The 23111-nt window shown below is 33.7% G+C and overlaps 1 protein-coding gene across 1 annotated transcript in view; it reads right to left on the bottom strand.

The window, feature by feature from the left end:
- Positions 1-23111, bottom strand: part of LRP1B (LDL receptor related protein 1B) — a 1876868-nt gene that overhangs the window by 564024 nt on the left and 1289733 nt on the right. The window contains exons 28-31 of the mRNA XM_049615676.1: positions 22517-22648; positions 20948-21175; positions 8162-8336; positions 7268-7362 (exon numbers count right to left, since the gene is read on the bottom strand). Of these exons, the coding sequence (XP_049471633.1) occupies positions 7268-7362; positions 8162-8336; positions 20948-21175; positions 22517-22648 (630 nt within the window). The remainder of the gene's footprint in view (positions 1-7267; positions 7363-8161; positions 8337-20947; positions 21176-22516; positions 22649-23111) is intronic.

Here is a 23111-nt window from a genome sequence, read left to right as displayed (position 1 = left end):
TGGCATAAATATAAATGTTTGCTACTCTTCAGATAATTGAATGCAATGCAACATGATTGATATCCAGGTCACCAAATATACACTTTTTCACAAAGTAATTTTATTCAACGAAGATACACAAATAAATCTTGGATTTACTTAATCATGTAAGAGCCTGTTGCTGTTGGATGGGAAATAGTGGTCACTTCATTCAACAAATATTTTTTGAAGATATACTTACAATGTGCCAGCATTGAGTTATGAGTTGCAGACACACTGCTAAAAAAAAGAGCAAATATTTTCACTAATTTTATAGTTTCCTTTCTAGTTGGTAAGCAGTAATCAAATATTCAACAAACAAATGGAAATCTAAAATAATGACAAGACTGATGAAATTATGGTGCTAAAAGTGTCTATTTTAAGAGACTTTGGCTTTGTCAAAGGAGAGAACACCTCTTTGAGGAAATAATCTTTAAGTTGAAGTCTGACAGATAGGCAGACAACTGAGATGGGAGACATTTCTGGGCAAAGGAATACATTGTTAAAATATACTGTTGGGGGAAAGAGCTTGACAAGTTGAGAGAAGCAGAGAAGGAAAATATGGCTGGAGTGGATAACTTTTAGTCATACTGTAATTCCTTTTAGATAGTAAACTCCATGAGGAAAAGATTGGTATCACCCTTGCTTGCCTTGTTTCCCAGTAACTGGCACTCTGGGAGAACACTTTCTTTTCCTTTTTCTTCAAGATGCCCACATACATACAGACCAGCATATGAACCCTTACCCCATGTTCCTGACCCTCTTTCTCATTAATAAGTATATCATTGTTACAAAGCAACTATTACATAAAGAGTTATTTTTGTGTCATCCACAGTGCTTAGCATAACAAATTATAATTAGCCAATTAGTATATGAATTAGGATTTTAAAAAGACAGGTTATTGTAGAAATATTTGTTTTTCTTTCATTTTCTTTTATCTTCTTTCTTTCTTTCTTTCTTTCTTTCTTTCTAATTTATATGTGGGTATTTTTGAAACATTCTCAAGCATGTTTCTTTTTCTCTTCCTAGGTTCAAAAAGGACATGTTATCATACTTCATATAATATATATATATTTTTTTTTTAGTGGGCTCCACACCCAGCATGGAGCCTAACATGAGGATTGAACTCACAACCCAGAGATCGAGACCTGAGTTGAGATCCAGTGTTGGATGCTTCACCGAATAGGCCACGAGGTGCCCCATAATAATCTATATTGAACACATTAAATTCAGTATAATAAAGTCATTTGCCCAGTCTCCATTCAGAAAGCATGGCTATTTAATGCCAGCTAACTTTTGTTCACTTACGTTTCTGCTTAAGAGAGCTTTTACTAAATTGTAGATAAATATTTACAGAAATCTATGTTTGGATCAACATACGCAATTGTTATATTTGCGGGCATATAGATCAGTGGATAAAATATAAGAAAGTTTGTGTTTAAAAATTGTGATGTTAGTTTAATGTGTCAACCTGGCTAGGCTAACATCCCCAGTTACAGAATTAAACACTAATCTAGATTTTTTCTGTAAAAGCATTTTGTAGATGTGGTTACTACATGCAATCAGTTGACTTTAAGTTAAGGATATTATCTTAAAAAATCTAGGTGGGTTTAAAGCAATTAGTGAAAGGCCTTAACGTTAGAACTGAGGTTCCTCTGAAAAAGAAGATGACTTTCTGGCAAAGGTCTAAAGTTTAAGCTGCTGCCTGAGACTTTCCATCTTGCCCTAGGATTTCAGCTTTGCTCAGCTAGCTCCCACAACCTCAGTAGACAAATCTTTGTAATAAATCTCTTTATATATCTATGTTTGTCTATCATATCTCTCTCTCTCTCTCTCTCTCTCTCTCTCATCTATCAATCCATTAACACTATTGGTTCTGTTTCCTTTCATGAAACACTGACAGATATACAACTGTCTCCTATCTCCCATTGTAGATAATTTTTCAGAATTAGCTAGTGAAGAATATATTAGTGTACACAATTCTTTACAAAGGATACTTTTATTTATTTAAAAATTTTTTTACTGTTTATTTATTTTTGAGAGAGAGACAAACACAGAGTGTGAGCAGGGGAGGGGCAAAGAGAGAGGGAGACAGAGAATCCGAAGCAGGCTCCAGGCTCTGAACTGTCAGCACAGAGCCCGACGCGGGGCTCAAACCCATGAGCTGTGAGATCACAACCTGAGCCGAAGTCGGATACCCAACCGACTGAGCCACCCAGGCGCCCCACAAAGGATGCTTTTAATATATTTACATGAGTAAGAAGAAAGGCCATAAAGGACATATGAGACAAAGTCTTAATTTTATACATGAGAAAACCTAAAACACAGCTATTGTCTACATTAACATGGCTTTACTATCCACTGTCTTTTTTTTTATTATTTTTTTTAAACGTTTATTTATTTTTGAGACAGAGAGAGACAGAGCATGAATAGGGGAGGGGCAGAGAGAGAGGGAGACACAGAATCTGAAACAGGCTCCAGGCTCTGAGCGGTCAGCACAGAGCCCGACGCGGGGCTCGAAGTCACGGACCGTGAGATCATGACCTGAGCCGAAGTCGGACGCTTAACCGACTGAGCCACCCAGGCGCCCCAATCAACTGTCTTTTTAAAAAAAATTTGTTTTAACATTTACTTATTTTTGAGAGACAGAGTGCAAACAGGGGTGGGGCAGAGAGAGAGGGAGACACAGAATCCAAAGCAGGCTCCAGGCTCTGAGCTGTCAGCACAGAGCCTGAAGTGGGGCTGGAACTCATGAACTGTGAGATTATGACCTGAGCTGAGGTCGGACGCTTAACTGACTGAGACACCCAGAGGCCCATACTATCCACTGTCTTTAATGTTATAACTTACTGTTCTAATAAACTCTTGTCCAGTAAGGTAATAGTTGAAAACAATATAACTGCAAATTTCAGGAACTTCCTGGACAGCTCATCAACTCCAGCAAAAAAGCAACAAATGACACTGTATACATTGGTCTCTAACCCATCTCCCCTCAAATTCTTCTTTCCGTATCTATCAATCCAAAATTATATAATGATCTTTACTCAATGATCCTAATCAAGCTTCATTTGACACCTGCCTTAAACCAGACTTCACAATCTCAATTATTATTTCAGTGCTGCTTTTCCCTGTCTCAGATACTGCTAAGACATTGATGACTTAATGTTCTCCCTCAGTGTGTGAAGTAAGAAACTCAGCTTGGTCTACACAATGGGTTTTTTTGGTGATATTTTGAAGAGCTAGCATTTAACACAGAAGAGAGAAAAATTAATAAACAATCATATATTTACTACCTAGAACTGGACATTATTTTTTTTAAGTTTATTTATTTATTTTGAGGGGCAGAGAGAGAGGAAGAGCGAGAGAGAATCCCAAGTAGGCTCTAAACCATCAGCACAGAGCCTGAGGTGGGGTTGAACTCATGAACCACGAGATCATGACCTGAGCCAAAACCAAGAGTCAGATGCTCAACCAACTGAGCCACCCAGGTGCCCCCATAACTGGACACTATTAACATTTTACTGTATTTAATTTGAATCTTTGTATGAAATATGAAATAAATTCTATTAACACAGTAAAGTATCTTTTGAAAAAGATGAAAGTTCCCTTTGAATGTCATTATTGTTCCTTCCTAAAGAGAACTGCTATTATAAAATTGGTGTGGATTATCTCCAGTTTACGTTTTCCATACTTTTATAAACATATTCAACCAGGAGAAATATCCATTAATGTTGTATGTTTCATTTTGAACTTCTATGAATGATTTCATACCATAAGTATCATTCTGCTAATTACTTCTCTCACTCAATGCTTCTGAGATCTATTACATCTTTTTGTATATATACAAAAACATATTCGTATTTGTATACAGTATTTCAGCACATAAATATGCTGCATTTATTTACTATTCCTCTTCTGATGAAGATTTAAAGCCTTTTCAAATTTTTTAGAGTTATAAACAATGATGCATTAAATATCCTTGTACGTGTTTCTTTGAGCATATATTCTTTAGAGTATATAAGTGTGTGGTTTGTGGAACATAAGATATTGCATATGAGCCTTTAACTCTAAAAATAGCTCAAAAAGATAGACACTGTTATCTCTATCTTACAGGTAATAAAACTGAGCCTTCAAAAAGGAAAGAAGCATGTTTAAAGTCACGGAGTTAATAAGTATCAAAGCAGAGATTCAAATCTGTGTTTGGTATGATCCTAAAACAACATTTTTCCAAAACCATATTATCCCTCAAGCAGTAAAAGGAATGTTTCATGTGAATGTGAAAATTACTACAAGTTGTTCCTAGTTTCCAAGCACCTTAAATTCATTCTTCCTCTTGTACCTTACACCTTGAACAATTTAATTCACTTAATTTGAAGTGGTAGTTAAAGATGGCAAGTGTTAACTGATGGTTAATGGCCTACGAAGATAGAAATATTCCCCATTGCAGCAGGGAATCAAGGGAGAATAGAGGCAGGATAGAATTTCACCTGCTCACTTTCTTCCTCTGTACATCAAAAAAAAAAAAAAAAAAGGTATCTGTGGGCAGAAGTGTAGTAGAATATGTTGGGCTGAGTATTTGCCAGCCCATTTGCCATTCAGATTTCAGGAACATAAAAAAGGGAAATGATTTGTTACATTTATGAATGGACAACACAGTCTCTTATTAAGAACGGCAGAGACCTGGTTAACATGTTAGTTTGCTAAAGTAGAAAATTACAGAAGGAAGTTGTAAGTAACCCTTTTTGTAAACAACATCAAGACGTACAAGAGGAACGGGTGCCTGGGTGTCTCAGTCTGTTAAGTAGCCCACCCTTGATTTTGGTGCAGGTCATGGTCTCAGGGTTCATGAGTTTGAGCCCCACATTAGACTCTGTTCTGAGTGTTGAGCCTGCTTGGATTCTCTCTCTTGCCCTCTCTATTTCTCCCTGCCTCTCTCTCTGTCTGTCTCAAAATAAATAAATCAAGTTAAAAAATTAAAAATTAAAAATATATTTAAAGAACTACAAGAGGAAGATGAGGGCCCAGTTGTCTTTTTGCCCCAGGGATTATTTTGGGAAGATCTGAGAGTACAATCCAGCTACTTCCACTTGTTTACCTCTTAGCATTAGCAGTAAAACAAAACAATATGGAGTACATTCCTCACATTTGCATAAAAATTTGCTCATCTCAGAGGCCTATTTGCTACCTATAATCCTCTGCAATATTTCAATGGATTCTATTGCATATTTATTCTTTACTGAACTCATTTATACTCTCAATATTGCAATCAAATAATTCAAATTCTTCTATTGGATCCAACATACCTTGTATTATTACTCCTGATAGGTTCTAGTATTAAAGGCCAGATGTTCTCTTAATAAATTTTCCTCATTCAGTCCTCATGGGAACTTTATAAAATCGACATTTTGTCTTGATTTTACAGATGAGGAAAGCAAGTACCACCAAGCTAACAATTTGCTGAAGGTCACTGAGTTAAATTTACTTAATGGAATCTAAAGTGATTTAGGTTCTTGTCCCCCTTAAGGAAAAGGAGGGTATCAAATTTTTATCAATAGTCCTAATACAAAATCTGATACTCAATAAAAATCTGCTTATTGAATGAATGTCGGACTTGCAAGCCATACTCATTAATGCCGATTTAAGGCAGCGTTCACAATGAGGTTCTGGGTTACTTTGGTCAAACTGGTGTATCTTGGGCAAATTAAAATTTAAAAGTATCATTTTGAATTAATTTAAGGTGATTTTCAAATACAACAATAAGTGTAAACAGTAACACTATTTTTCTTTATAACCTTTCTTTATGTAAGCTGGGAGGGTTTTTTAAAAATTTATTTTGAGTAGGGGAATGGATATTTAGCATTAAAGAAGATAAGGTTTTCCCATTATCGAAACAAGCATATAAATTAACATTTTGGTGTAACCTGGGGCTACCGCATTACAATGTAAGGATTTTATTTGCTCATACTATTTTCATCATACTCACTTTTCCATATTAAATATTCTGCACCATTCTAGATAAGCACCAACTGAATTGCTTGAGTCCAAATTAAGTCTTTTGTATGGGTCCTAATCTTGTAGAGGCCCATGTTTCTTTTGTCCTATCATTTTCCACACAGAAGTATTAGCATTTCAATTTGCCTTTAATTTCTAACACTAACTTGAATTTCAATTGTGTATCAAATCTTAGAACAGCCAGTCCAAAGAAAAGAGTTGTTAATATTATCATTTTCTATCAGAGGTTTCGTCTATAGACTACATGAAAAGAATTATTTATTGTAAATCTTGGTGACACTGCACCTTTACCAAATCACCAGTAGTAAAATGAGCTCCTTCAAATAAGGATACTACCACATTTCTAAAACTAAGAAAAAATGCTGAAAAGCTTCATAGTGAATTGACTTTCCCCCCAGAATTAAAAATACACTATGTTCAATTCAAGGCAATTATGGCTTTCTTTTGTACATTCTATCACTCTCATTTAATGTGATCTCAAAATCCAGGTTCATTACTGGACTTTTTTAAAAAGATACTTGAGATGACAAATAGGCAGTGTGATAAGCCTTGCCTCTTAAAATTAAGAGGAAATATAGGAAAATAGGAGGAAAGTGTGATTAGGATTTGAAAACTATATACATTACAATGTAAATCTATCTATGCATACATATGTAACATATTAACTTCTAAAACAATCTTCATAGTTAAATTTTTAAGAGATGTTTTACGGATAGGCATCAGAGTTTTCTTTCAGCACCATCGAGTTTTATCTAATGATTTAAATGGTTAGCAAAGGTAGAATAACAAACCAAGCCAATCTACTCCATAGTGAATAAAAAACTGCTGAAAACTAAACACTAAATACTTATATAATTATAACTACTAATAACAACACAATGACGATCAGGGAAGCCTTGGTTCATTATATTGCCACTGCAGCAATGTATCAGATATTCACCACTGAAAATATGAGATTAAGTAATTACATCAAGCTTTAAGTGACTTCAGTACTTAAGATACTATAAAAATTCTCATATCAAAGGACGTTATCTTCTTATCTAGAAAAAAAGAGTGCTTCCTCCTTCACCCACCTAGACCCAATGGATTCAATGAGAGTGATAAATTCTTGAATTTATATTATTAATCTGTAATATTTCCTTTCAGGCTCTAGAACAGAGATATATTATATAAGTACAGGTTTGTCATATTAAACACTGCAGTGACTATTCAAAAAGAAAAAAGCAAACAAACTTACCAACTGGTTCCTTTTGATTTTGAAAGAGAATCTTGCTATTACTGCCATCCATGTTTGCCATGTTAATTGTGTTTCCATCTGTCCAGTAGAGTTTCCTTAATTTAAGAGATATGGATTAAAAATATTAGATGTAGGCCTACTTGTTGACTAAAAACTTACACTGAAGAAGAAAGTTAATATCAATGTAAATTCTTGGGTCAGGATGAATTCTTTTTGGCAAATTGGTGAGACACTTGCCGACAGTAACACACAGGTCTGCCTCAGAAGAAAGCATCACTCCCGCTTTTTCCTGTCATTGAAGGACAATCTTCTCACTTCCTGTTTCCTCCTACATTCACAACTGAAATATCTATGACTATAGTAAATCATTTCTATGTAAAGTAATTCATTAAGATTGAATCTTCTTGGTTTAGAGAAACCAGATACCAAAGAAGAAAACAAAGTCACTTCAGCCATTCCCATTGAAAGCACTGGGGAGAAAGTATTTTAGCCCTACACAAGCTCTCTCCATGTGTACATGATGATTAGCCAGAAGGTGGGAGAATTTGAGCTACTTAGCAGTTACTGTAACATCAGCATGCAGTAAATATGTTACTAATAACTGATATTTGAAATGAAATCAATGACTTTTCCTTGTACCTTTTTTTCTTTTTTTATTCTGAACTGTTACTCCTTAGAAACATAAATTAATAAAATGTTATAATAATATGTAAAAACCTGATTTTATGCAGATACCAGAAATCTCTAAGCAGGGATCTCTTTTACAATTTTCATATTCACTTTTTTTACCGTCTGGCTAATAATTCCTCTGAATTAAATACAGTTTTTATATGAAATCAAGGTAAAAATGTGTGAAACTTTTGAAAAACTTTACAAAAAATAATCATACTTTACCCCCTGACTGGGTGAGCTGCAAGACACTGTGGCTTATCGATTCCATGGATAATTGAGGTTTTCAAAGAGCCATCTAGTCGTGCCACATTAATTTGTGTTTCATCAAATTCAGAGCTAACCCAATATAAATTCCGTGAGACCCAATCCACTGCTAACCCTCTGATACTCTGAATATCTGTAAAACAGGAAAGAGAAAATTAAAAGTGAATGAAGTTTCTCATTCTTTTTGACTTTCCAAAGTAAGTTATTTTCTGTCTCAGGAAAATTTAATTTACAATTTAATTTGTTAGCTAAAATTGTACAAGATTGTAATCTCATTCCCTTATCAGCCCTTCTTAAGGCATGAATAATCATTAATGTCTTACTGCTGAGCCATTTGAAAACCTGAAGCAACAATTAGCATTGAAATTACACTAACACTCAGTGATTCACTAGTAAATACTTAGGAGCAGACACAGGCAGAGGTCTTATGGTCCAAGGTGACCGAAATTCAAATTAGAGTAACAGCTTTTTCAGTTGGTAGCACATCTTTCTAGTCAGGAGAAAGTACTTGTGGGCCGTCAACAAATGGGCTATTTTATGTTTGAAAGTGCCAATTTGTTCCTGAAATGAAATAAAACAATTCAACTTTCCTAAAACAAGATCACCAGAGTTGAACATCTTGCAAAATAGATAATTAACAGAAATGGACTGAGATATGAGCAAAGAAACAAAATCCTTTTAATATTCCTCCAACGTGGATTCTACAGAAATTACTAAAATCTAATTAAGTTTCGATTAATTCATTGCTGCCAATATGAATATTTGGGTTGTTATTCCTTGATTATTTAATTAGGCATCTTTAAAAAAAGGATGGAATTTAGGCTTAAATACAATTGTATACTTTAATTAGAAACAAATTAAAATCAAGTGTTAAAAATGATGGATCCTATAAAAGCTTTTTCAGGTATTTACTAGAAAATCTTTTTAACATATTAACATATAAAGTAGGCCCATTTAGTCCCCAATCTGTGGCACTTGAATCCTCTAATCTGGTTTTGTCTTTATTTTACACAGTTCTGTTATCTTCAAGCATACTGAATGTCCAAAGCTCTGTAGACTAGTGTTACTCAAACTTGTAAGACACCTGGAGACTGTTAGGAGGAAGATTCTGATGCAGTAGGTCTGGGAAGGGGCCTGGCATTTGGCAAGTTCTAACTTGCTCCCAGGCACTGCTCCAGAGCAGTGGTTCCAACCCAAGCGCCGCTGGAACCACAGAGCAGCTGTTGCTGAACCCTCCACACTGTTAAATCTTCCATTTTTACCATTGTTAAAAGATGCCACAACGCTGGATTTTTCATGTGAAAGTGACAACATCAGATTTGTAAAATTTGGCAATTATTTCAAAATTTAAAAGAGCAAAATAGGACATGGAGACCTGGTGGTTCTAGGTCTGTTATACTGTCAGTATTGGCCTGGTAGGTTCCAGCGTCCGTGTATGTCTTTCCAAACCCGACAGAGCCTACTTTCTGCTCAAAATGCTCTTATTATTTCTAAATAACTTTTAATCACAGCTCCCTTAGAAGGTATCATCCATGTTTTAATTCTCCTCTAATCAACAACCTTTCCTCTGCAAGTTACCTTTCATCATGAATTTACTGGTAAGTTGGTGAATCTCAAATGTCAACTTTATTTTTTTTTTTTTTTTGATCCAACACTAGAAATTTCTTTTTAGTTGTCCTCCTCTGGATCCCTCTTCTTGAGAAAAAGTACTACAACACCTCTGTAAGGCTAAACATGGCATGTCTGATACTTATTTATTTTGCCTCATCCAGGATATTTATTCCTTCTTCTCCTTCACCCTCTGGACTTAATTGGTTGCTGAGAGACAGTCTTGCTATAATGAGAACACCTGGCTTCATGTTCTAGGTTGGGTGCCTATTTTTTGTCTTTAATCAAGTCACTTAAATTTCAGCCTCTATTCTTATCAGGAAAATGAGGCTAATTACAGATAATACATAGGATTGCTGGGAATATTACGTTAGATGATGTTATTTATTCGGTTTAATGCAGGGTTGAAGGATATTTTGCCAATCCAAGGACTTAATATTTTCTGCATTTTTTACCCTGGACTGCTTGGTATTGGCAAAAATGACACAGTATGTTTTTATTTTCTCTAAAATACATGTTTTCCAAAGGTTTTCGTTTTTATTTTTTGGCTGTTTCTGCTGCTCAAAATCCTTTTATTTATTTCTGATTGACTCTTAATCATATGGCCTAGAGAATACATTGCACTCCTACATTGGAAAGCATATTCAAATGTAAGCTATTAATACCTATTTAGTCCTTGTCAGTTCTATGGTTCATGCCCTCTCAAATCTATTTCTGTCTTTAAAATTGCAATAGCATCCATTCTTTTTCCTTATCCAACCAAATGATTTAGTTGCTGCCAGGTTATTTTTCTGACTGGAGAGTTCTGCATCAGGACCTTTGTTTGTCCCAAAGATATTCAATAGCTTTCAACCACTCAGAAAGTGATGTCTAAATTCCTTAGCCTGGCTTCCTGTATAATCTGAATATAACTACCTTCCCAACTTTGTTTTTCCACTATTTTTAACGAATTACCTTACACTTCAGTCATACTGATGTGTTTTCAGATTTCCAGACTTATCCTGACCTTTTGAACCTATAGGGCATTACCTGGAATCCATAACTTATTACATTTCCTTCTACCTGAATCCCACACAAAAGTAAGTAAGCAGATAGACAACATCACCCTTCAACCACAAAAACCTAATCAATTTTATGTCCTAGCCAGAAAATTTGACTCTATCTACCTAACAACAGGACTGTATCTGGTCAATCCCTTTGTACTTAATGTGATGGTTATTTCCTGACATATTACTACTCTTATATATATTTCTTGCAGGTAGATTCCTTGCTAATATATCTTTATAGTGCTGCTCCCCAAATGTATACAACATTGCTTCAACATAAATATTTTTTAATGAATTGATTAATAAATTCATGATATATATATAATCTATAATTTTAAGGCTATGTGACCTGAGCTAGAAATATCAGACAAGGTCCTCAAGTTCATTCTCAGGAGTACATATACAAATATATACTCAGCCAATATTAATTATCATTCTTTATCCTTACCTTTTTTCTACCCACCATTTAGAGTTTCTAATTACCAACTTTAAGTCTAAAATAAAACTTTTGTAGTTTTTGACCATTACTAAACACATGTCTGTTTTTTATTTGTTTGTTTGTCTGTTTGTTTTTCAGAGAAACCTGGCAAACTCACCATAAGGGTGGAGTGGGATAAAAACTGCCATGTTTAATGAACGTTTTCTTTCCTTGATAAAAATGTTAAAATACTATTTTGACTCTTAACTCTTGTTTTCAAGTAAGTCAAAGACCTCTGAGCAAATTTCTCAGAGGACTCAATTTTCTATATTGAGGGACCTTTACCTTTTTTGAAAAGCCTTTATTGCAATAATATTCTCTGAAAAATGGTAAATTATACCATTTAAATGATTTATCAAGATCACAAGACAGATAGGAAAGTCTCTAAGTGCTAACACAGACTTGTATGTTAGCTAAAACCAGAGAGGAAGGCAAATGGGAACACAGAGGCTGGTGCAGCTATAGGGACAAAAAGTTGAGAAATCAAATCAAGTTATAATCCAGAGATTCACGGATCATTAGTTCCGTGCAATACAGATCAGTTCTTAAATGCATAAAGACTAGGAAAGCTAAACGAGAAAAATACCAGCTATATTAGAAGAGTATACATCCTCAATGATACAGGTGAATAGGAAAAAAAATAAATCTCCCTGCTTGCTTAAAAAGGAGAATAACTGAGGGGAGCCTGGGTGGCTCAGTTGGTTAAACATCCAACTCTTGATTTCAGCTCAGGTAATGATCTTGCAGTTTCTGTGTTCAAGCCCTGGGCTTGAACTGGGCTCTGTGCTCAAAGTGTGGAGCCTACTTGGGATTCTCTGTATCACCCTCTCTCTGCCCTTTTTTCTCTCTGTCTTTTTAAATATTTAATTTTTTTAAAAAAGAAAATAATTTAAAAATAAAAACAAAATTTATTTTTGCTGTCCTTTCTCTAAATACAGAAAACAAAACTCAACAAAACCAAACCTAACCCAAACAAAACAAAAGAAATAAACAAAAACTTTAAGCATTAGTTTATACTGGGGCAACAGATGACTAGTCTGGTTGGATGGGGGACAAATCAAATATAATTGATTTCCAGTTTATTGTGACTCCCTTTCCCTCCAGCAGAAGCAAATTGAAACCCTCTGTGGAAGAAAACATATTCCTCAATGTAGGCCCTCAGAATTCCCTAGATTGAGTTCATTCTCATAATAGATCAGAACACAAAAATAAAGCACACACAGAGAAATGAAACATAAGAGCAAGGATTAAGAGAAAACTTAACAATAGGTTTAAAACTCCAGAGCTTACCTGTTTTTACATTGTTGTGTGAAATAAAGAAAAATGAGTGGAATATTTTAAAGAAAAAAATATGCTTTGAAATAATAGGTCAATAATTTATTTTAAAAATACCCTTGGAAGACATAAATGATAACCAAAAAATAACTTATAAATATCTTTTAAAGTAATATTAAAAAGAAACAATTTATTAAGTGAATTAACCACCAGCTTAGATATAATTCAGGAATTGATACAAGACAAATTAAAGGAGTTATCCAGTGCCAACACAGAGAAACAAGAAGATTAAATGAGTTGGAGGTTAGAATGAAGTCTAGCACATCTAACCAAATTTTGCAAAGGAGGAAATAGGCTAGGTTAGAGAAAATGGTCAGAGACAATATTTGAGGTTTTTTTTTCCTCCCTGGGCTGATAAAAATACACCATCCCATAGGAAGTAAAACAGACTCTAGAGGCCTAAATAAAAACAATGCCATGAAGACAGAGAAAAAATGTTAAAAGCATCTCGAGAGAAAAGACACAACACCAAAAAAAGAATGATAGTTAGATAAACATGGAGATTCTCAATAACAACAAAAAATGCAAAAGTTGTTGGAATAATATCTGTCAGCAAAGGGTTGAGAGAAAATAACTTGAAATTTGTACTCAACAAAATTATCTTTACAGCTACATCTCAACAATAACAAAAATATTTATTTAAAAAATGGGTAAAGGAATGGAATAGTCATTTGTCCAGGGAAGATGTATAAATGGCCAAGAAGAACATGAAATGATGTTCAACATCACTAACCATTAGGGAAATGCAAATCAAAATCACAATCAGAAACCACCTCACACCCATTAGGATGGCTACATAACAACAACAACATCCAAATGTTTACAAGGTTGTAGAGACATTGGGACCTTTCTGTATAACATTGGTAGGAATGTAACATGGTGCAGCCTCTGTGCGAAACTGCATGGCAGTTTCTCAAAAAATTAAAAATAGAATTACCATAGAATCCAGAAGTTCCACATCTGGGTATATACTCCCCAAAATTGAAAGCAGGGTCTTGAATACACACTTATGGTCACAGCAGAATTACTGACAGTAGCCCAAAGGTACAAATAACCCAAATGTGCATCAACGGATGAATGTATAAAAATTGTGATACATATATAAAATGGAATATTATTCAGCCTTAAAATAAATTCTGACACTTGCCACAATATGGATACACCTTAAAAATATCAAGCTGTGTCAAATAAGCCCTTCACAAAAAAGACAAATACTGTGTGATTCCACTTCTAAGAGGCATTTAGAGCAGTTAAATTCACAAAGGAAGTAGAATGATGGAAACTTGGGGAGTAAAATTACCTGGTGTTGGGAGGAGGGGGTATCAGGAGTTGTTGTTTAATAGCTATAAATTCCAGTTTTACAAGATGAAAGGAGTTCTGATGATTGGTTCACAATGTGAATGTACGTAAAACTACTGAATTATATACTTAAAAAGAGTCAAGATGATAAATTTTATGTGTATTTTACCACGATTAAAAAATATCTTCCAAAAACAAAAGCTAAATAAATATATTTTCAGAAAAGATATTAGGTTATCACTAAACTAAAGGAATATTAAAGGATATAATTCAGAAAAAAGAAAAATGATCAAAGAAAAAAAGGCCTTAGATGAAAGAGGAATGGGTAACCACATAAACTGATTGAGGTGTAGATAAATCTAAATGAAAAAAATAAATAAATACAGCACAATGGTTGTCAATTCTCTGCTTACGAAATTTATTTTTTTCTTTCTCTCTCTCTCTCTTTTCTTTTTTTTCTCTTTCTTTTCTCTCTTCCTCCCTCCCTCCCTCCGTGCCTCCCTTCCTTCCTTCTTTCCCCTATGCAGTGGACTTGCTGACACCAGCATCTTGGAGGTAGGCCTAAATTAGGCTTTTACCCAAAATCATGTATGTCTTCAAAAAAGGAGGGGATCCCAATGCTCATAATTCTCTGAGGAAAGATATGGTTATATCCAATCAAAACTCATTTGAAATGAGCTTCTAGGCAATTACATATCTGTTCTAAGGGGCCATGTTAAAATAAAAGCAAATTGGTAATATCTTTGAAAGCTGTCTCAAGGGAACTTGGTAAATATTAAACATCCCATCTGTTGCAACTATGAGAAACTATATACACACAAACACATATATTACCATATTTAATACATGGTATGCAAATTAAGAAACAGCCTAAGAAAGAATATTACAAAACACTTTAGGAGCCTTCTATGTACACCCTCACTAATTTTATGCTTCTTCAACTTTGAATAATTTAGTGTTTATCATTGTCTTGTTTTGTTTGTTTGTTTGTTTGTTTTAGTTTTAACACATATGCATGTATCCCAAACCTATGTTGTTGTTGTTGTTTTTCCTAGAGAATATACATCTCAATCTCCTAAACCTATAATTATTTGTATTTTAGATATGCTGCTGATTTGGGAAAATGTTTAAAGTAAGGCTGTCTCCTTTATTTTCATCTAGATCAATGTCTCCAGTATCTTTCCAATTATCTGGTTAACTTCACCTCTCTCCCAGTCATCAGGTTCAATTACTTCTATATCTACCACACGCTTGGTGTCTGTCACCTTCTTATACCTCTCATTGTTCTAGTCTAGTTTTTACTCTAGATTTAGAACATTTCTTAAGTTCCTAGCTGTAATTTTTTTAAGTTTATTTATTTTGTGTGTGTTTGTGTGTGTGAGAAAGAGAGAGAGAGAGAGAGAGAGAGAGAGAGAGAGAGAGAGAGAGAGAAATCCCAAGCAGGCTCTGCATTGTTAGTGTGGAGTAGGATATGGGTTTTGATTCTACGACCATGAGATCATGACCTGAGTTGAGATCAAGACTCTGATGCTTAACTGACTAAACCACACAGGTGCCCCTCTAGCTGTATTCTTATCTATAATTTATCATTTTTCAATATTTCAGATTTCTATCTGATTTATCTTCAAAAGGGTCTGAATCACCTATAAACATCTATAAAAATTTTCAGTGATTTCCCATTGCCTTTAGGGAAAAAAATACAAAAATACAAAACTGCTGCTCATCCTGACATAAGACCTTCTCTGATGTGCTGTCACATTAACCTTCTAAGTCATTCTTCTGGAAGGTCTAGCTACTGCTCACTACCTGCACCTTTCTACATGGAAAGTGTCCAGAGCTTTGTACCTCCTGATATCTCAACCTGGATTGATCAAGCTACTGGTTCCCCAAAGGTCTAGTTTGAATATTACTTCCTAAGGTAATTAGGTAATTACTTAGGTAATTCCATATAATAACTTAATACTCCTTGTGCTAATTTCCTAAGTACCTGACACCCTTATGAAACTTTATATTTCATGTAGCCTTATATTTTAGTTAGTTATTTATATCTCATTCTTTTACCAGATATGAAGCTCCCTGAGGTTATGAACTGTCTTAACTAAATAAAGCCATCTTTCTACTCATCTAATGTTCCACATATAGAATCCATACATATATAAAGCCTATGGGGAAAAAATAAAAGAAAATTCTATTCTTCTAACTAAAAGGTAAAGAATAAAGATAGGAAGTATGACTCAATTAGCACACATTGCTGTAGATACATAGTTCTCAGTGGAATGGCATTTATAGGTGTGATTTTGTCTTTCTTTGTTTCTTTTCTTTTCTCTCTCTTTTTTTTAAATCACAGATGTTGACATTCTTCCATAAAAGGCTTTCCTGGGTGAAAGTGAAAATTGAAATCCCACTCAGAAAGAGGCAAAACAACAGATGTTCCCTATCCAAACTTTCTACTTTAATTCAAGGCCTGGTTCCAAAATCTAGATCTCACTGTTATTACTGACCTGTTTTCATTTCTTTCAATCTCTCTGGACCAATTTTCATAATAGTTTTTTTTCTAAGCATTTTTATTACCATATTAAATATGGTGTTTTGCAAAATAGAGGGAATGAGTGAATCGTTAGTACTCACTGACAAAATAATTGTTGGCAGAAGTGGATAACAATTTCAAATAATAATGGAAATCTACTCTGAAATAGGTCCAATTAGATTCAAAGTATCATTGAGAATTAAATTTTATATAGTAGCAATGTGATCAAAAGGTTGGCATTTGAAGTGGTTTATATTTTTGTAGTTAAAAAAGCATATGATTATATGATAATTTCCTACCATGTAAGAGAATGTTCTTTATAAATAGATATACTTCTAATTCATATTAATCTTCCTTTTGTTCATTTTAGCATCTGCTTAACTCAACTTAACAGTCCAGTTCATTCAGATGGTAGATGACTCTAGTACTAAAAAATACTTTGCTGAATCAATTGTATTTGCCCAAAGTTGAGTCCTTAATTTTCCAAAGATGAAAAATTTATACTTTACCTTAGAATAATGAGGCACACCAGGAGATTTTCCTAATAAAAAACAAAATTTTATTGACAGTAGCTTGGAATCTAATAAAACTGCCAACGTATTTCTAAAATCTTTTTCTCATATTTCAGAAAACCAGTAAAACTGTTGACACTGGGATGGAATGACCCCATACTTCACCCAGGTACTACTAAATGAACTCTGCAGAGTATGCTGAGTGTATATTCAGTGAACATTGGAAAGAAATATTTGTACAAACCATGTGGTTACAATAAAGTTTCTGCTCTCTACTTGCTGAAGTTCCTTATTTGTAAAAGGAAGGGATTCTCAGGAGGAAACATAGCACAACTTTAGAGTCAAAATCCAATTAGGATGTAACAAAGCTCTGGTATTTCCTACCATGGCAAACCTGAAGTAAATGCCTCCTCATTTTTAAAAGCAAAAAGTAACATTTACCTCAAAGCACTGACCTCAAAGCACTGTATGGGGAATAAATGATAGATGAAAGAGGAATAGATACAAATGTGAAAGTCAACTGTCTTACTCCTGGTCTGTATAAGGAACTTTAAGGTGTATTAACTAATGTCTTCTTTTTTTTTCTTCCTATGTTAATTGCAAGTGAATTTCTTGTCATGTTATTTAGAGCTGGGGGAGGGACAATCTTGTATCCAGTATAGTACAATAATCCTGGGTAAGATTATGAACACTCAGGAGAGGCAAATGAGTATAATATAAAAGGACAACACCCAGCTACTTGGGATGAAGTCCCAAATTCTCTTATTGTAGGGTAATGAGGATGATGGGAGCTGTAATCATACAGTCCTAAGTATGAATGTGCCCCCATTGTTTCCTCATTTTATTTCTGAGACAGAGTTTTAGCTTTTAGGACTTTAAGCTTTCTCCTCTGCAGAACAAAAGTAATTCTTAATTATAGGTTTGGAAAGATTATATGAGATAATGGTGCTTGTCCCATTAATGGCAGCTGATATTATTTATCACATCAGCAAAATAAACCTGAAAGTATAAATAATTGAAAAATATTTGGACCAAGCAGTGACTCAAGTATAAGAATTAATTACCACCAGAGAGTCAGGCCACAGACCACTAGCAAGAACATTTGCCATGAATTGTTACTTTTTCTTAGAATAAAATTATTTTTGGTTTTTGTGAAAGGGACAAATATACATACGGTAATAAATATTTGTTAATTTATACTATGAATGAGCCTACAGTCATGTGTTAGTATTTATGCTTATAATTAAGTGTACCTTGTACAAGTCAATATAACAAATAGCTCTTGTAGGTAGTACATAAATTAAGAATAGCTTAGTACTTCAGGATATGGAAAATGACAAAACAGGCAAACTGTTTCTAGACCCCTTCATGAAGGCTTGACCCAAAGAGCTTCAGTGTTTTTCTGAAAAAAAAAAAAAATGGTCTGCTTGGGGCAATAGACAAATGTAGAGTCTGATTTTTGAAGCAAGTTTCACGTTAGACTTAGGCTAAGGAAGATAAGGAAAGAAACCATCTCTCAAGAAAAAGTCCAGTAGAAGAAGGATAGCAAAGTAAGAAAATACAGAGGCTGACATGTAAGAAGTAAGAGAAAGGTCAGACAGACATTCTTAGGGAATCTAAAAGATGAAAGGATAAAATAAAGTACAATTACTGGCAGGATTTGAGATACTTTGATGAGCTCACAAGCTGAACTGTCAAAAGTTCCTCTCAAGCTTTCTAATAATGGAAAGATAAATCAGGCCTTAACAAGGTTTCACTCTGGAAGAAAGGAAATCACAACTTCATTCAACTTGTAGGGTAGCCAGAAATGAAGGACTTATCCTTGACAATGCCTATTCCTCAACTTTCATATCCAATTAAGTTTCTTTATATTTTCACTCTTTGATATTTCTATAATTCTCCCACATTTCTTGATCTCTATTGTTTCCTTTCTAGTCCAGGTTTCTATCACTTCTTACTAAAGCCACTATAGCAGCCAGTAAACTAGTCTCCCAGAGTCCATGGCCCACCTACCCCCTACCTGAGACCTCTTCAATTCTCTACTAAATCTAAAAGCTAGAATATCTTTTCCAAAGGCAAACCTAACTATATAGCTGTGCCCTCCTTAAAACATTTCCTTAGTTCTCACTATTTTCAGTACTAGCATAAAAATCAACAACCTGTAAAGGCTGGAGTTATTTGGTTTCTATTTATTTCTTTACCTCCATCAACCTGTATATAGTGTGTCCTCTTGTTCTATGCTCATTCAATACTGATCCTCTTTCAATTTCTTATCTTATATAAAGTATTCCAATATTTGTCAAAATAACCGAATTAACGATTGTTGATCCTAATGAATATATGAATTAATTGTTAGTTAGAAAATTTCATGGCTCAATTTTTGGTTAATAATTATAAATAGAGTTTCTTAAATGAAAATAAGTCTTTGAGATTTTCTCAAAGACAAACTCCAAATTACTACTGGCTATCAATCTATAATTACAGACAGAAAATTGTCCCCATATTTTCCTGAGCTATCACGTCTTTTACTTCATACAGTTCACAAAGCTTTTTGGTAAGGATTTCTCATTCATGATAAAGTGCTTAACAATTTTCTGTTAGACATTGATGAATTTCTTATGAGAAGATCACCTGACAGTCAGTCTCGGGAAGCACCTAATATCCTTCAACTGATCTTTCAAGGTGTTTAACTGATCTTTCAAGACCATTACCTAGTCTAACAGTGGTTATCCAATCATTCCATCTTACCTCTGTAAAAAAAAAAAAAATCCTGTACAAAGAAGAAGTCTTTGCATTAGCCTTTTTAGAAAGGTTCCTTTCTTATGGCAAGTTTGAAATAAATATTTGAAAAAGCTTATAACCAATTCATGTAAGTTGCCTTAACAGTACTAGACTTAGATGAATAAAGAGCTAGCATAAATAAAAAAGCACTTTAGTGGTCAAATACTCTCAGATCTACTAGTGGTACTCAAGCCAGCTTTCTAAGTATGATATGTGGAAAACTCTTGAAAACCAGTGAATTTAAAACCTGTACTTCTTATTGCTTTCACTAAGGGATTGATCCTTGTTCAAATAAGGCCTGATTTAAAAATTTTAGTATGCTTCAAAACATGAGAGTTTGATATATCTATATGGATTACTGATCACCCTTTCTTCTATTTTTTCCAAATCACTCTGTCATGCTTATGGAGCAGGAAATTGAACAGGAATGTCTTGTTTGGTTTTGCAGTAGTGAAAAAGAGCAGATACTCAATTAAGTTACACTAAAATAACAACAACAACAACAACAACAACAGACCAAGAAATCACACTTTAACAAAATTTTAAAAAAGATTAGGATAATTCAATGTTAAATATTTAGAGTTTAACCACTGCATTTGCATGTATGTTTCACTTCACTTCAACTATGTTTTCCATTTTGGGGAAGTTACTTGTTTTTTTAATGGCTAAGTTAACAACATTTACCAATAACCTATGATTCCATCTGCTAGGTCAGGAGGTGGATATGAATAGTCTTATTTGTGGAGTCTAGTTCTGTAGAAATTTATGCAAAATAAGTTGATAATAAGCTTGATTCAGAGAGGGAAGCCCAGTCCTTTCCAAAGTCCTATATTTTCTGTGTGCCCTAACTATAATTCCCCCATCAGCAGAAAGGAATCTTCAAATATTTTTGTTTAGAAGTCTGTAAATTTTAAGGAGATCCCTTTTGAATTTTTTTTCCTGTGAAACTAAATTTCTAGTTATTAGAGTACTATGTGCAACATAATTATAGCATTCTACAGTTGCTAAGACATAGCATATTATTAAATCTCTGAATAATCAATTCCAACTTTCAATTAACAACATAGAATTGGATAATACAAAAAAGAATAAAAAAGAGACTTGTGATTATTACAAATTGAGTAACATTTTTTAAGTTGTATTTTGCAAAACTCTTACCTCTTGAAATAACAGTTTCTAATCCAGTTCCATTAATAAAAGCCCGCTTAATGGTTTGTGTTTTAATATCTGTCCAGTATAAACGTTCTTCAGATGCGTCAAAGTCTATCACAGTAACGTCATCAATGTCAGGGACTGTAAAGGCCGTGATAAAGTTAAAATATGGATTATCAATATCCACTCCTCTGATTTCAGAACGCCTTGCATATAGAAGAAATTTTTTCATTTCTAGAAAAGAAACAGAAATAAACGTTTTCCTCTTATAAGTTTGCCGAGTTTGAAGCAATCTAGAAATTTTAAAATATTAATTGTTGATGACTTAATAGAATTTTACCACCAGAAAATCATAATCAAGATTTGATGGGCAGGAATGACTTATCTATTATTTAAATTAAAATACTTAATAGAAACAAATGTAAAACAACTTAGAATCCTTGCCTTTATTTTTCTTTTGTTAGAAATGACAGGAAATTCTCAGCAATTTGATCTTAGAATTTTAAACAATTGCTAAAACACATGACCTCTACAAATGTCAAACAACCATATTTGTTCTTTGTATATTTTGGAACAATAATGCATTGCATTAAATGATTTTTGAAGAAATCAAAGAGTATTTTTTCTATACTATCTCTGAGTAAAACAAAATTAAGCATGGACTTAAAAGTCATGTTCACATTTTCCCTATCAAAATTCAGGTTCAAATAATGTTAAAGCATGCTTTCTTATAAAGTTTTGTAAATCTGTAGTAACATTGTGAGTGATGTTGCATCATTTTACTTCCATAGGCATTTTTCTTGAACAGAGTTTATAAAATAGGAAATAAAATAGAAGAAGTCACAGATATTCTATTATTTCATTGCTATCTTTGAGATTATTGTTGTTGAGATATGCTATGATAATATAAAATTAATTAAATCGACATGTACCTAAATTCCTAAGTGAAGATTTTGTGAGTATATTCTTTTCTGTCCTTAAAAGTAATTGCTCTGCAAATAAAAATTACTTAAAAGTAAAATAAAACAGAAAAACTCCAGTCTGATTTCATTCACAAATTTCATTATCATTTTTTTCTAGTTTAAACGTGCTGTTTAAATATTTTTTAGGAATACTTCAAAGTTACCCATTTTACTTCACTTCTCACCCCTTCAAGTCGATAATCCCCTATAAAATGATGTGAAAATAGCTTTAGAAGAGCAGGAAGAGATTAAAGCTATTGAGTACCTCTTTGTTACATGGGTTACCTACATCATCACTTTCTGAAAATGCACTTTCACTTACAAATCTCCCTGTTTTGTAGAGATAAATTCTGCTAACACACTAAATCAGAAAGTGGCAAGAAAAAAATGAATAAGGTAATAAATAGCCAAGTGCAGTATATCACATATTTAAAGAATTTGTCAGTCTTCCCCAAAGTAGATGAATCATCAATAGAGTCTGGAAATAGCACTACCTCAAATGTTTTTAAGGACATTAAAAATATCTTTTGGCTCACTTTGAGGAAAATCTTAATGCTAATACAATTTGAGAGAATTCAATTTAAATTTTAGATGAGAACTCCAAGAAATTTACCATAGCAGGTCTTCTTGTCTGAGGAGAGCTTCATCAAGTGGGGGCATGCACAAGCAGCACTCCTATTATGATTGATCAGACACATGTGAGAGCAGGGGCCTTTGCCGTCATTAGCTGCACAGGGATTGGTAGCTGTAATTACACAGTGAAATATTAACAGTGAAAAAGAAAAAATATATATCTATTAGGGAACCTCTGAGGTTGACAAGGGTTATTCACTTAATGATTCAAAGTGAAGTTCCTATATAGCACCCATTACTGCGGTGATTAATATGACAATAACAGACAATCATATGTAGCAATTACATTAATAAAAACATTTTTCCTCTTCAAAGATAACAACTAAGTTAATTCCCTCAATTTTCTGTAAGTTGAAGTGTATGAATCCTATTGCCTTAGAAGCAAAGAGTTTTTTAAGGATTTTGTCTGAGAAAAAACAAAACAAAACAAAACAAAACAGGAATAATGATTCAATTTAGTTTAGAATAAACTAAAGTAAACCATAATGCAGGAATTGGGTCCATCAATGGATGTTTTTATTTTCCTAACCTACCATATAGATCCCATTCTTGCCTTAGCACAGCACTCTTACTGT

Source organism: Panthera uncia, assembly GCF_023721935.1.
Source record: "Panthera uncia isolate 11264 chromosome C1 unlocalized genomic scaffold, Puncia_PCG_1.0 HiC_scaffold_3, whole genome shotgun sequence".
NCBI lineage: Eukaryota > Metazoa > Chordata > Mammalia > Carnivora > Felidae > Panthera > Panthera uncia.
This window is presented reverse-complemented; position numbering and strand designations above follow the sequence as displayed.